Raw genomic sequence first — 14,114 nt, 5'->3', positions numbered from 1 at the left:
ACACAGAAAGCAGGTGTCAATTATATTTTTATATGAATAAACAAAATAGTGATGAGCTCATTAATCATGCTACATTCAAGGACGCTTTTTTATAAAACTATAAAATATTGTTGTAGGCATTGATATACAAACACACACAACTCTGTGTAATTTTAAAATAAAATTAAAATGATTTTTATTAAAATGATTCTGTTGTCGATAGCTCCGTCGACGTGATGACGTAAGTCACTCGCGACGCTGTAGTAGTACGTAGAAGCGAATATAAATAGAAACACACCCCCCTGAACCGAAGCGGTGTTCTAACTAATCTTTAAACTGAATCCGTTCGAATGACACCGATTCTGCTCCATTTTGTGCTCGTGTAGGCTTTCGGTAGACTGGCTGTCATTAGCAGTCGCGTTGTTTTCGACGCGCATGCAGCAGAATGGAGCGAGTAGCTCCAACGGCTGCGAAGGCGGCGGGGATGGAGAGCGACACTCTCCATCTCCATCCCGGAGCCTCCTGCTGCCAGCGGCGGCGACGACTCGGGTAAGGCGCTTCATCCAAGAGCGCCGAACGCTCCCGCTGCCCAAAGTCATGGTCGTATTCTCGGCCGCGAGCGACGTTGACAAAGCCAGCGATGCCGTGGCCGAAGAAGAGTCCCGGAAGCCGGCCTCCCCGGCTAGCGTCGGCCGGGGCAAGCCGCATCGCTGCCCGTTGGACGCCGTGCAGGAACAAGAGGTACCAAAGTAACTCGAAAGTTTTGTTATTCTAACATATTTTGATGAAGTCAGCGAGAAGTACAATACATGACGTCATAAATAAGCGCCTAAATGCCACGGGCGGCGTAAAATAGGTGGTTTTATTGCAGCAGTCTGATTGGTAGACAGTGCCTCACGTGGCGATTGTAGTAATTTACTAACGTGATTAGAAGCCTAAACATGGCAAAATAATCCCTCCGTGGTCGACACTAACACAATTTGTCTTAAATCTTAATCACCAGTAGTGTAAATTTGACAAAACTGAAGTATTTTAATGTCTTATTTTTAACTGTAAAGATAAAATATGAATCATTATTTACTGTTAGATGGAGCAATAATCCACGGGCTACATGGAAAATACTAAAATGTTCCCAACTATCCCTAAACTGTTTGACTTTTTAATTTTAGTTCACGTTTCCCGAGGTGATCTCCCTGAACGTGGGCGGCTCTCACTTCACCACCCGCCTTTCCACGCTGCGCCGCCATGACGACACCATGCTGGCCGCCATGTTCAGCGGACGCCACCACATCCCGCGTGATGCCGACGGACGCTTCTTTATCGACCGGGACGGTGCCTACTTTGGGTAAACTGGGCTGCAATTGCTTGTTAAAAACAGATTGACATCAGTGAAATATGATAGTAGTACTGGAATCAATTGCAAAAATAGAAAAAATGTCTTTTTCATCTCTTGAAGGGACATCCTGAATTTCCTGCGTGAGGGTGAACTTCCCCACCGGGAGCGAATCAGGGCGGTGTACCGGGAGGCCCAGTACTACTCCATCGCTCCCTTACTGGAGCGCTTAGAGGACACGCAACCTCTAACCGGGGAGAAAGTCCGTCAGGCCTTCCTGGACCTGCTGCCCTACTACAAAGGTGAGCGAGTTCCCGTGCTCGCTCAAACCAGAAAAAAAATCCAACGTCAGTCAGCGAGGAATATTTCGCCCTCGCAGACAATCTGGAGCGCATCGTTGAGATCGCCAAGCTGCGTGCCACGCAAAAGAAGGCTCGCTTCGCCAAGCTGAAGGTCTGCGTTTACAAAGAGGAGACACCCATCACGCCGTATGAGCGTCCACTCTTCAACTCGCTACGCTTCGAGCGCTCCGAGGGTGAGGCTAAGCTTTTCGAACACCACTGCGAGGTGGACGTCTCTTTCGGGCCGTGGGAGGCGGTGGCCGACGTCTACGACCTGCTGCACTGTATCGTGGGCGACCTGTCCGAATTGGGGGTCACCGCAGAGCAGCAGTGCATAGGCGTGTGCGACAAGCATCTGGTTAATCACTATTACTGCAAGAGGCCCATCTACGAGTTCAAGATCACGTGGTGGTGAAGTCCCGCTTTGGACTTTTTTTTTTTTTAAGATAATCCCAGAGGCAACTTACATTTAATCGGAATTGGAACCGAATGGAGCTTTCTGTAACATCTTTACAAAAAATGTTCAGGAATGCATTTTTCACTCAAATCAGGGCATACACACACATTGTGATGGTTTGAACCAGTTGGAAAACTCCCCTTCAGTCAGCATTAGTAGCTGGGATAGGCTCCAGCACCCCCCGCCATCAAAGTCAATGCTAAAAGTAGCGACACTTATTTCTAATTGACCAAAATATAAGCTATTTTTACCCCTTCCACTTTGATTATAACCAGATTAGCAGATATCTGTCAAATAATTATCCTGTAGATGTTTTGTTTAGTTTTTATTTTGATCTGCTTGGGAAAAGATCCTAGCCCAAAATTGTAAAATGTTGTAGTGTACATGTACTTATAATTAACCCAATTTTACTCTTCTTATTTCAAGCATTCCACACTTTTTATTATTTATAATTCACTAGAAGCAAAAGTTATGAAGTAGTGTTACATCACCTGAAGGTTTATATTTTTTACCTCAATGTATCAGTCAGTGTTCCTGCTTATTTTGATGTTCATAGCAAGCAACTTATTGTGTTGTCTGTATCATCTGAAATATTTTTTGGCTTCTAGGAAGCTGTAGTCTTTGTACATTTTTTTTTTTTGACTGACAAATTGAAGTGTATTCATATATATATATTTGCTTAAATGACCTCGCTTTCCCAGTACAACAGTGCCTTGAGAAGTGTGTTTAAGATTGTTCTGTGACCACGCTTGTAATTTAACCTTCTCAACCTCCCATTAAAAGGTTCTACCCTCCAAAACAATCATAAATATAGTAGATTGTGTTTAATAAAATAATTTTGAAGGTTAAAAAAGGTGCGTTATTATGCTATGTGCTGTATTTGATGGTTACCACTAGAGGCAGTATAATACAAAGGAGTGTTAAAATTGCCTGGAAAGCTAATATTAAAATTGTTATGGTAACATTTAAAAAAATGTAGGTATATATTTGTCTTTGGCATTGATAGATTTGTCCATCTAAGGTAAGTATAGTCATCTTTGGAGCCTGATATAGATAATCATAATTGCAACTCCCATCTCATCTTGTTTTCCCAACTGTTTTATCCTCACTAGGGTGGAACGGGGTGTTAGACCCTAAAGTCTCCAATCAACCTACCGTGCATGTTTTGTGTCATGTGGGAGGAAACCAGAGTACCCACAGAAAACCCACACAGCCCTGGAGAGAACATGCAAACTCCACACAGGCAGATTGACCTGGAATTGAACCCAGGACCCCAAAGTTGTGATTCCGACGCACTAACCACTCATGTTGCTGGGCCTCTGTTTTTTTCAGGAAGCATACAAAAAAATGAATCTTCTACATTAATCCTTACAGTTGTAGTATTGTTAACATTTTGAAAAAAAATGAAATTCCCGATTTTTTACCATTTAAAAATGAATTGGGCATCAATCTAATCAATTTCAATGTCTCTCTACCTCTCTCTCTCTCTGTCTGTGGTTCTTTAGTATTGACAGTGTCTCTCATCCATCCAGGAGGAGGGCCAAGGTTGGTGGTCCTGCCGGTGCTGCTGCTGCTGGAGGGGGAGGAGGAGGAGAAAGAAGGTGGGGATAGCGGTTGTGGGAGGAGGCTGACGGGCCGACCAGTTAGTTCTCTTCTCTCAGCTTCGCTGCAGCAAGGATGATGGAGGCAGAAGAAAAAGGCCATTTCTAAGCCATCCGCTTCATCTGATGGGAAGTAAGCCAGCGGGAATGACCCAGGCCGCCTATTTGTCGCAGGTAAAAGTCTTCTTTCTGATTATGCTCGCCATAATGATGACAAACACCTTCTCGCGGAGGGAGGGGGGGGGGGTTGAGAAAAGGACGACAGGGGGGCGGGTTGCGTAACTAGAAGAGGACGCTGGAAACGGTGGCGACATGTGTCGGTTCCGTGACGTGATGAGACCTCCGAAGAGAAGGGGGAGGAGAAACGGCGAGGGGAGGCGACGGGGGGCGACGGGAGACCTCGCCGGCCATCCGGACGGGCCCGAGGCCTGCGTCGCTTTCTAAAAACAGCTCCAGTTAGAATTCACAGCAAAATATTAGAAGGATTGGTATTAGAACCTGGCCTTGGTCTCCATGACAACAGCCTCTTCCTGTACGAGCCCCCTCCCTCTCCTTTTCCGCCTCAAATAGTTCAGGCAGGATTGTCATTGCATTGTTTACAGATTCGTTTCGATTGAATTGAGCTAAAATCCCAGTTTTTGCCCTTCTTTTTAGTCAAGTGGTTGATAGCAGACTCTTCCTCTCTATTCAAGAACTAGTATACATTTAATACAATCAATTTAATCTACTTAATTTCCTCAGACTGAGCAAGGGTTTCTCTTTCACTCCAAAACGGATCAAAACATAATTGGCTGGCGTCGGCCATTGTGCCGCACACCTGCTTAAACAATCCCATTTTCTGTTTGCTAAAGCCCAATCCCCAAACAATGGTCGCCTAGCAACGACCGTCAGACGCTCCATCGGGCTTTAGGATTTTTTTTGACTGTATTACACAATGTGGCGGCTCAACCGCCATTGAAAAATCTTCACTCCTTCGCCGCCAATGACGCCGATAGACATGGTACAGTTTCCCAAAGCCGCGGCCCGTTCCAGAACATTCCTGCTATATTGCGAGCCCTTGATAGATAGACGGAGTGGCGTGTTGCCATGGTTACCGGCGCTGCTCAAGCTCAAAATATTCCCCTGTGGATGGAGTACTCAACAGCTTCCACGCCGACATTTGTTCCGCTGGTAAATACAAGGAACGGGCCTAAAAGCCTAGCATAAGACGTGAAAATCTAGAGATTACAAACGAGACACACATCCTGGTTGTACTGATCACAAGACTTCCTTTAAAAAAAAATTCTACGTGCACGGAACACTCCTTCGGGAATTTGCAATTCGATTTATACAGTCATAAATACAATAGAAATTCTCGAAATGTTCCCTTCAAAATAAAACATTTGTACCCCTCAATTAAAACCACGGATATGGAGGGGAAAATTGTGAATCAGGGGGTGTCTTATACAAGATAAATAGTCAAATTCAAACATTTTAAGGCAATTTGAAGGACCAAAAGGCGCCTATAATGCGAGAAATTACGTCAATGACATCCGATTGCTGCTAACCTCATTTGCGTTCCCCCCCCCCCCCCCCCCCCCGCAGCCTTGAATCCATCCAGAACCCTCATGGAGCAGGATGTGGAGAGCCCAGCCATCAGCGGAAAGTCGGGTCACCCGGCCGGCAAAAACCTGCCCAAACAACTGGCGGCCGTCGAGCGGACCCGCAAAGTCCAACGCTACGTCCAGAAAGACGGCAAGTGCAACGTCCACCACGGCAACGTGCGCGAAACCTATCGCTACCTGACGGACATTTTCACCACGCTGGTGGACTTGAAGTGGGGCTTCAACCTGTTCATCTTCGTGTTGGTCTACACGGTCACTTGGCTGTTCTTCGGCTTCATGTGGTGGCTGATCGCCTACCTACGAGGCGACCTGGACCACTTGGCCGACAACCTCTGGACTCCTTGCGTCAACAATCTCAACAGCTTCGTGTCGGCTTTCCTGTTCTCAATCGAGACGGAGACCACTATCGGTTACGGGTACCGGGTCATCACGGACCAGTGCCCCGAGGGAATCTTACTGCTCCTGATCCAGTCGGTGCTGGGATCCATCGTCAACGCTTTCATGGTGGGTTGCATGTTCGTCAAGATCTCACAACCTAAGAAGCGTGCCGAGACGTTGGTCTTTTCCACCAACGCCGTCATCTCCATGAGAGACGGACGCCTGTGCCTGATGTTCCGGGTGGGGGATCTACGCAACTCGCACATCGTGGAGGCCTCCATCCGTGCCAAACTGATAAAGTCCAAACAGACCAAGGAGGGAGAGTTCATCCCCTTGAACCAGACGGACATAAACGTGGGCTACAGCACGGGCGACGACCGGCTGTTCCTGGTGTCGCCGCTCATCATCTGCCACGAGATCAACCAGAACAGTCCCTTCTGGGAGGTCTCGCCGGCTCACCTGGCCAAGGAGGAGCTGGAGATCGTGGTGATTCTGGAGGGCATGGTCGAGGCCACGGGTAAGTCGCCGCGGAAAACTCAGATTTGCCACCATTTTGGCTCTAAGGCTACCAAATGACTGAAAGGCTAAGATTGACGGTGACGGAACTTGAATGTACGGATATCGACTGTGATATTGTAAGTGCTCGTAGACCGACAGTGTGGACAGACGGACTGATTGAACAATTGTGGTTGATTGAGTTTGAAATGGACAGATGGACATATGAAATTGGGTGGATTTATGAAATGTTATGAAATAGCAAGCCATTGAAGGTCAATCCAAACAGTAATACTACTTATTAAGGTCAGCTCACAGTTCTGAGATCAACAATTACCGTATTTTCTCGCGTATACGGCGTGTTTGCCCTATTGAGTGCCCATTCAGATCAATAGCCTATAAGAATAACCAAGAACAGACAAATACAACAATCAAAAAGGGACAGAAATAAGAAAAAATGGAAATATGAAAGGACCGATGGACCAATTGCGTGGGTTTTTGACAGACACTGTGACAGACCTGGACTGATTGATGTTGAAGATGAGGTCAGCAGGTGCTGTCGAATAGACCAATGAAACGACTGACGCCAAGGGAGGGACTGGCAGATGGCCACTGTCAGACAAAATGGACAGACAATCAAAACGGAGCAAAAGTAACACTGATCAGACCTATTGTTGAAATGTAAACACACACTCGGTGACTTTGTGGTCCTCAGGTATGACGTGCCAAGCTCGGAGTTCCTACGTAAGCAGCGAGATCAAGTGGGGTTACCGCTTCACGCCCGTGCTCACGCTGGAAGACGGCTTCTACGAGGTGGACTACAACAGCTTCCACGATATCTACGAGACCAACACGCCCACTTGCAGCGCCCGGCAGCTGGCCGACATGAACGGCCGCGGCCGACTCCCCCTCACCTGGTCCGTGGCCAGCAAGTTGAGCCAGCAGGGACCGGCGCCCGAGGTGGAGCGCCAGGAAGCGCGGGCCGAGCGGAACGGCGACCTTTCCAACGCCGAGAGTGAGTCCAAAGTCTAACTCCACCAAAAAAGAAAAACTATAACGGAGACCCTCTTATTTTTTTCTAATCTGATAATACCTATAGGGACCTTTAATATTGAGTATTTTTGTACATATCACGAAATGTTTGGAAGCTTTACTGGGGAGTTGCCGTGTGAATATTTGCCAGAGGTTTGATACTAGGTTAGACCTGTACATAATCTATGCCTTACTAAAACATCTTTTAACTTGTTTTGTCACCCGGAAATGTTCATTCTGGGGTCACATCAGGTTCAATGAGTAATTATTACAGTAATCCCTGGAATATTGCAGCTTCAACTTTCGCAGCTTCACTACAAAAACATTTATTTAAATTATTATTTTTAATATCGTTCGCTTGCTACGAGGACTCGGCCATGAAGGGAAAATAAAAGGTAGTTATTATAGGGATGATCCTATTTCCTAGTTTCCTATTTCACGTTTTTTTGATTTATCGCGGCCGTGTCCGTTCAATTTATCCATCTTTTTTTTCAACCACAATATCCGAGGGATTACTGTCCAATCATTTGCGTTGGCGGAGGTGTCCTTAATGATGTGTTCTGCGTGTATATTGGCGCATGTACAAACATGAATTAATCCCGTCTGCCGTGTTTTATTTCTGCTACAAAAAACAAGGACAATTTCTTCCCTTGTAAACCCCGCCCCTTGTCGTTCTCTTGGCCCATCCCTAACGCCACCAGCTGCTTGTGGAAAGTTCCACACACCTGCTCTACACACCTGCTCCACACTTCAGGCGGTAAGCCATGACCTTGAACTACCCTTTAAAAAACAAATGCTTTTTCATACATTTATTTTTTCGAGATATAGATAGCCGCCGTTGCAGTACAAATCCTTAAAATAGCTCCTTGGAAAACCTGATAATTCACCATACAGTATGAGCATAAGTATGATAAATAAACTCTTTCATTGCATATTGGGATGTTGTTTTATTGTGGTTGTGAAGGAACAACAACAAGATTCGTTTAGGTAGTTTGTATGTTTACAGTGTTTTATTTCATTGGAATACTGCAGTGTTACACTCATTGGCTACCACTGATGGTGAGTGATGTCCAATTTTTTGGGCCAGGGAAGGCTAGCAGTGATCCTCAATGGCAGATAATGAGTTTGTAGATCTAAATACACACAGCACATTTAGGATCAGGTTAGAATGTTATATGGCATTGTTGCAGTCAACTCTAAGAGAATTGATTTCAAAGAATAAATACATTTAAAAAAACGGCACTCATAGCTAAATAAACCCCCCCTAATGAAAGAGAACAGAATTAATCAAAATAAAAACAATGAAAAACTGAAATACACCGGTTATGGCATCAAATAACACAGAATTTTAGCAAGTAGGAGTGTCACATTTGGACTTTGTTACCCCGCGAACATCTTCGTCGGGTCGGCGAGTGGATTGGCAGTGGGTCTGCTAACGTTAAGCGGGTGTTTGGCCACGGCGTCCCTCACCTCCTGCCGCACCCCGTCGGGCCAGGACAGGAGCTCGGCGTGAAAAACGTGGGCGGCCTCCATCAAGGCCTCCTGACGTGAGCTCAGCTCCGAAAGGAGGTCCAAGTTACGGCGAAGTTGGGCCAGAGGACCATCGGGTGCCGAGTGTCCCGAGTCTGGAGGGGCGTCGGTGCGGCTCCGCTCAGAGTGAGGAGAAACCTGGCCCGACATGTAGGACTGGAATTCGTCCGGGGTCAGGTTGAGGGATTGCGCGTCCAGTTTCTCAATGAAGGCCGCTGCACAACACTGGATAAAAAAAAAAAGAAACAAAATTGCCATTTATAGGAAAGTACATGTTTTGGGGGATATTGGGAGGAAAATGGAGTACTATATAGAAAAATCTTTTCATAGTGGTCAGGTGGATGAGTGGTTAGTGTGTTGTTGCCTTTAGATTAGAGTTTTTTGGGTTGAGGGTTCAATCCCAGGTTGGTCCTTATTTGCTTTATCGTGTGGGTTTTTGCTGGGTACTCCCAGCCATCTCAAAAATGTATAAAATGTATGGATATATATTTTTTTTTAATGGAAATTGTCTTTTCATTTTTTTTGTTTTGGTGGATTTAGAAAAAATATTGACAAATTTCCATTCATTTTCAGATTTAATCATGCTTATGGAATTTCAGACATTTATATACCGTATTTTCATGACTATAAGGCACACTTAAAGGTCTTTCATTTTCTCCAAAATATACAGTCCGCCTTATAATACAGTGCGCCTTATATATGGAAAACATGTCCTTCATTGAGGGTGCGCCTTATAATGCGGTGCGCCTTATAGTCGTGAAAATACGGTACTCTATTGCCTTTTGAAATCATATTTTTTCTTCATTAGACTCTATGAATGGAAGGAAAACAGACCAGATTAGTGAAGTAGTATCCATCCTCGCCAGTCATCAGCCTGCTAGGGTTGCAAAAACGTGTGATGTATTGGATGTTGGATTGTAGTCGAGGAGGGTTGGCCTTCAGGACCACGTAAATGAGCGACGGCAGGAAATCATCGGCCGACGCCGGTTCGCTTTTGGTTCCGGCGATGGCGGCGAAAATATGCTTGCTGCAACGCGTCACACACGCCAGCTTGTCCCGGGGGACCTTTTTGGAGTCCATCTCGATAATATCTGCATGGAATCTTTATCTCAGTAAAACACCAACGAGAGATCTCGACTCAAATGAAGGAGACGTTACCGGTGATGGCTTTGACTACATTCCCCGAAGCTTCCGGAACTTCTTCGTCCATGGGCGCACAAAGCATGTGGATGTTGACCCAGTGTAGTGCTCTGAGATAAAAAGTGGGATAAGTAAGTAACCTAAGCCGCCAGAACATTAAAAGACAGGAGGAACTAACCTGATCCTGTTCTGCATAGCCAAATCCTTCTTCTCGTCATCGGTGGTTTCCGGGCAGAAGACGTTTTTGTACAGTCGGGTCATGATGTACTTCTCTACCTGGTCCATCACCTGCTCCACAGGCTCGGAGGAACCTAGAAGAACTTCATTTCAGTCATATTTATCACAAATGAGGAGTTGTTTTCGCTGCTCACCCTTGAAATGACTCATCAAGCGGTCGGACAGGTTTTGGTAGAAGTCCTGAACACACTCTGACATTTCTTCAGTACTTAAGTCCTAAAAAAAATGCATTCATTGACACCATTTTTTTTTCAACAATGTCAGTGATAACTATGGGTTGATGAACTCTTTCTCAAGCGGTCACCTTCTTGCTGGAAACGTTAATCAGGAAGCTGTGGCACTGCTTGTGGATTTCCCGTACAGGTCGTTGCATGTTCTTCAAAAACTCCACAAAGTCCTTGGACGCCTGATCCGATTCAAAACCGGCATGGCGAAGCGTGGACGGACTGCTGGTCTTCACTTCTGGAGAGTCTGATCAATGAACATCTAGTTTCTGTAGTGTAGTGGTTATCACATTTGCCTATCACGTGAAAGGTTCCTGGTTCGAGACCGGCTGGAAATATTGTGTTTTTACCAATTTCGTATGATGACAATTAGGCTTTTTGTCAATTCAATGCTGGTGACAGTGCCTATGTCTGATTTTATTTTATTTATTTTTATTTGGAGTTTTTCCTGGTTTTCCAACCGTACCTTTTTTGGAAGCACTACGTGACGATGGGCTGAAAAACTTCTTAACGGTGGTGACTTTGCGGGTTTTCTCGTTGCTCTTCTTCTCCTCAAACTTGGAAAAGGGTCCCAGCAAGGACTGAGACTGGTTTGTAGGGAGTGGCGTGGACTGGGTCGGGAGCGGCGTGCCATGGCTGCTGGCGTAGGCAGCCGCCTCCTCTTCTCGTTGCAACCTGGGAAAAGCACAAGTCATCATCACGCATTGTTTATGGTTTCTTAATGGCACTGTTATACTTAAATGGCCTTTATTTAAGGACTTATCAAAGTCTTACTTTTCAGCCAAGGCCCAATCATCCTGGATTTGCTTCTGGCGCACCCGTTGATATTCCTCACGCCAACACTTGGAGCAGAGGCCTTGCCAGGCACCGTAACCGTAGAAACCGCATCCCTTTTTGCACAACAGCTCCGATTGGTCCACGTGGATGCCGCGACGCTCCGTCTTTTGACTCATACTGTCTCTAAAAAAAATTAAATAGTACATCAGTGATTCTCCTTGCAAGGTCATGACAGTAAATAATGTTAGATACTACCGTATAAAAGATATTTTTCCTCATCCATATACTTCTATCAACCACAAGGGGCTCCACTTTACATGATTTTGCTAGCTGAGCAGGAATTTGATGTAATTTTAAATATACTAACCGCTTTTCTAGAGATCGAGACAGTTTACACATTTGGCCTTTAGTCATCTAAAAAGCAAAATGTATGAAGTAATTACACGTTTAGTACCACGATGCTAACGTTAGCTCTTGTTGTAGCTAAGCATAGAAATGAGTCGAGTATTACTGGAACTGAAACCCATGGATTTTGATGCTATTTCTAACACAATATATACGATATACACGCCGTCAAATCCGTACCTTTTTTCAAGCGCAAATATTGAAGATCTTTTCACAGGGCTTCGATTAAGTTTACTGGACACAGCGAAGAGCTTCTTCCAGGATCTTCTTTGGGTAATGCTCGGAAATGTCAACAATGGTATAAGGAATAAAATCGCGTGCTGATTTTAATCCGTAATTGAGCGGGTTATATCACATTGTACCTATTTTATTGGGTCCACATTGCAGCTTTCAAATGAGAGGTGATACTCTATCGTGACGTCACGAAGCAACGGAATACCAGGATTTTCGGAAGTTGGCGGAAATAGCCGAGTGTCATTCAAGTCGAGTCGTTGAATTTTTTTTGTATTTTATCCATAATACAACATATGCATGTAAAATAAACAATATTTTTTTATCGTCACGGGCTTTAAAAACATTAAGGAAAAGATTCCCATTTTTTCCCAACCGACCATAAGTAAACAAACACAAGGTCAAAGATAGTGCTGACTAACGCATGTTGTTTTCTTGCACAGCCATTGCGCTCCAGCCATGATCCTGCTGGGCCACAATCTGTGCCTGCCTTCACAGGTCACGGTCCAGAACATTTTTCTGGCGGCCCAGGATGCCAACGCCATCCCTAACATCTCGCTAGACCCGGCCCTCGCCGCCTTCCTGTCCCTGGACTCGCCGCCGGCGTTGCAGCACCAGTACGCCTCGCTGCGGAGGGGCCTAAACGAAACACAGCGGACGACATTGGGTGTCCGCCTTCAACAAGAGCTCAAAGGCCCCAAGGTCACTCACGGGGGCGTCGGCGTCGTGGCGCTGGCTTTGTCCATGCTGTTGGACCACGTTGCCCAACAGGTTTGTAGAAATTTCCTTGGGATATATTATATTTATTGTTGAAATAAAACTTTCGATCTCAGAACCCTAACCATCTTTAAAAAAAAAAAATCATTACCATATCATAATTGATGAGTTATCTGAAATAAATTTGAATTTGTCCAAATTGTATGAAAATTTGTATCAAAAAATACGTATTGTCACGATACATAAAAAAAATTGCTGCTCACATTTTGGGAATGACTAGTTTATTTCATATCTGAAAAATAATTTCCAAATTCAGCTGAGATACATCACAGAAATTGTTTGTTGACTAAAGTTGTGGCATTCCAGAATAAATATAGTATCATTATTTTCAGGTCAGAGGCAACATTTCAGCAGAGGCCGGTCAATCACCTCAGTTTGATCCATCTGGTAAGCTTTTTGGAATCCCAGTTTCCTCAAGAATTGGCGGGATTGCACAGAGCTTCCTTAGCCTGATCCCAGGCCTCGCCAATGACCGGGAGATGATGGCCGAGACCATTGAGATCTATGACAACTGGCTCAAACTGGAAATGCTGGACCATTACCACAGGATGATCAATAAGAAGAGAATGAGTTCACTTTCCATGCAGCAGTGGTTGACTGGAGCTGCTCTTCATCTCCATATGAGGATACACCAGGTCAGAATCTTTATTTTCTATTTGATACATTCATGTATTCATTTTCTGAACTGCTTATCCTCACAAAGGTCGCCTTATTGTTTCGCCAGGTTCGTCTTCATTCTGTGCCATTTGGTTCGGCGGCGTCCCTTCGCTTGTCCTACAAAACGGCATTCAGCCGTCTGGTTCAAGGTTACACTGTCTACCTTCACAGGAACCTTCGGGAAATCGCACCATCGGCACCCGCTCGACACTCATCCCAGTTAAGTAGTTCAACCAATAGGACCTCATCTGGACAAATGTCCTTCAATGAGACAACCCATGGCAACGTTTCCAGAAATGGGGAATCTGTCTGGAAAGAGGGGCTTCTGCTCATCGAGACGGGGAGAAACGTGTCTCACGGTGTGCACCATCACCCCTGCGAGTCTCCAGCTATCCAGCAAGCTCTCGTCACACGGATCATAAATGCACAGGACCTGGAGAATAGCAGAAGCTTTTTCTTATTCCCCCAAAAAGTCTTCCAGAAACTGCTCACACAAGTTGATGCATTTGAGCTTGACACCAACTAGATTGTGAATGTGGATTGACAATGAGAGTTTTTTTTTTAAATGAATTTGGATTTTTTTCACAGACATGTTAATACAGTTTGTTATCAACAAAACATTCTAAAAAGTTTAGACTCTAAACTTTAGATGTTAGTAGGGAAAATCACACAACATGACAGAGGAAACCACCGCTTTAAGATGGCCGCTGTTTACTGATACCGCATCTAGCACCTTTTACATATCATGTCTCTAATACAAATGGGCGTGTCTAAATTTGGAACTGACAAGCATTCATTTCATTTCATTTTGTTTACAAGCGACGAGGGTTAAACGAAGAGAATTGTCCGTGTTTGTTTTTGTACACAAAATTTCCGTCAGGTATACGAGTTGTCTTGCTATCTGTTACCTCGTTTG

At 44.9% G+C, this 14,114-nt stretch overlaps 4 protein-coding genes across 5 annotated transcripts; 3 read left to right on the top strand and 1 right to left on the bottom strand.

The window, feature by feature from the left end:
• Positions 1-228: 228 nt before the first annotated feature.
• kctd7 (potassium channel tetramerization domain containing 7) lies at positions 229-2,962 on the top strand. Its single transcript, XM_077740745.1, has 4 exons — positions 229-720; positions 1,149-1,324; positions 1,436-1,614; positions 1,692-2,962. The coding sequence occupies exons 1-4, from the start codon at positions 415-417 to the stop codon at positions 2,066-2,068; spliced, it is 1,038 nt and encodes a 345-aa protein (XP_077596871.1). The 5' UTR covers positions 229-414; the 3' UTR covers positions 2,069-2,962.
• Positions 2,963-3,700: 738 nt separating this feature from the next.
• Positions 3,701-8,415, top strand: kcnj6 (potassium inwardly rectifying channel subfamily J member 6). Its single transcript, XM_077740468.1, has 3 exons — positions 3,701-3,885; positions 5,296-6,210; positions 6,904-8,415. The coding sequence occupies exons 2-3, from the start codon at positions 5,319-5,321 to the stop codon at positions 7,218-7,220; spliced, it is 1,209 nt and encodes a 402-aa protein (XP_077596594.1). The 5' UTR covers positions 3,701-3,885; positions 5,296-5,318; the 3' UTR covers positions 7,221-8,415.
• On the top strand, positions 7,896-13,787 carry LOC144212518 (uncharacterized). Its single transcript, XM_077740469.1, has 4 exons — positions 7,896-7,977; positions 12,208-12,535; positions 12,874-13,176; positions 13,266-13,787. The coding sequence occupies exons 2-4, from the start codon at positions 12,224-12,226 to the stop codon at positions 13,722-13,724; spliced, it is 1,074 nt and encodes a 357-aa protein (XP_077596595.1). The 5' UTR covers positions 7,896-7,977; positions 12,208-12,223; the 3' UTR covers positions 13,725-13,787.
• Positions 8,209-12,018, bottom strand: rabgef1 (RAB guanine nucleotide exchange factor (GEF) 1). Of its 2 annotated transcripts, XM_077740467.1 has the most exons (10): positions 11,714-12,018; positions 11,126-11,311; positions 10,818-11,026; positions 10,432-10,598; positions 10,262-10,343; positions 10,069-10,201; positions 9,909-10,000; positions 9,585-9,841; positions 8,691-8,975; positions 8,209-8,353 (listed from the first exon to the last, which is right to left on the bottom strand). In XM_077740467.1, the coding sequence occupies exons 2-10, from the start codon at positions 11,302-11,304 to the stop codon at positions 8,327-8,329; spliced, it is 1,431 nt and encodes a 476-aa protein (XP_077596593.1). In that variant the 5' UTR covers positions 11,305-11,311; positions 11,714-12,018; the 3' UTR covers positions 8,209-8,326. The 2 variants fall into 2 exon arrangements, with proteins under 2 accessions (XP_077596593.1, XP_077596591.1); XM_077740465.1 differs by having other exon boundaries at positions 8,209-8,975; positions 11,714-12,016.
• Positions 13,788-14,114: the final 327 nt, after the last annotated feature.

This window comes from Stigmatopora nigra, chromosome 19, assembly GCF_051989575.1.
Source record: "Stigmatopora nigra isolate UIUO_SnigA chromosome 19, RoL_Snig_1.1, whole genome shotgun sequence".
Classification (NCBI taxonomy): Eukaryota; Metazoa; Chordata; class Actinopteri; order Syngnathiformes; family Syngnathidae; genus Stigmatopora; species Stigmatopora nigra.
Note: the sequence above shows the minus strand (reverse complement) of the source record. Positions and strands in the feature narration are given on the sequence as shown.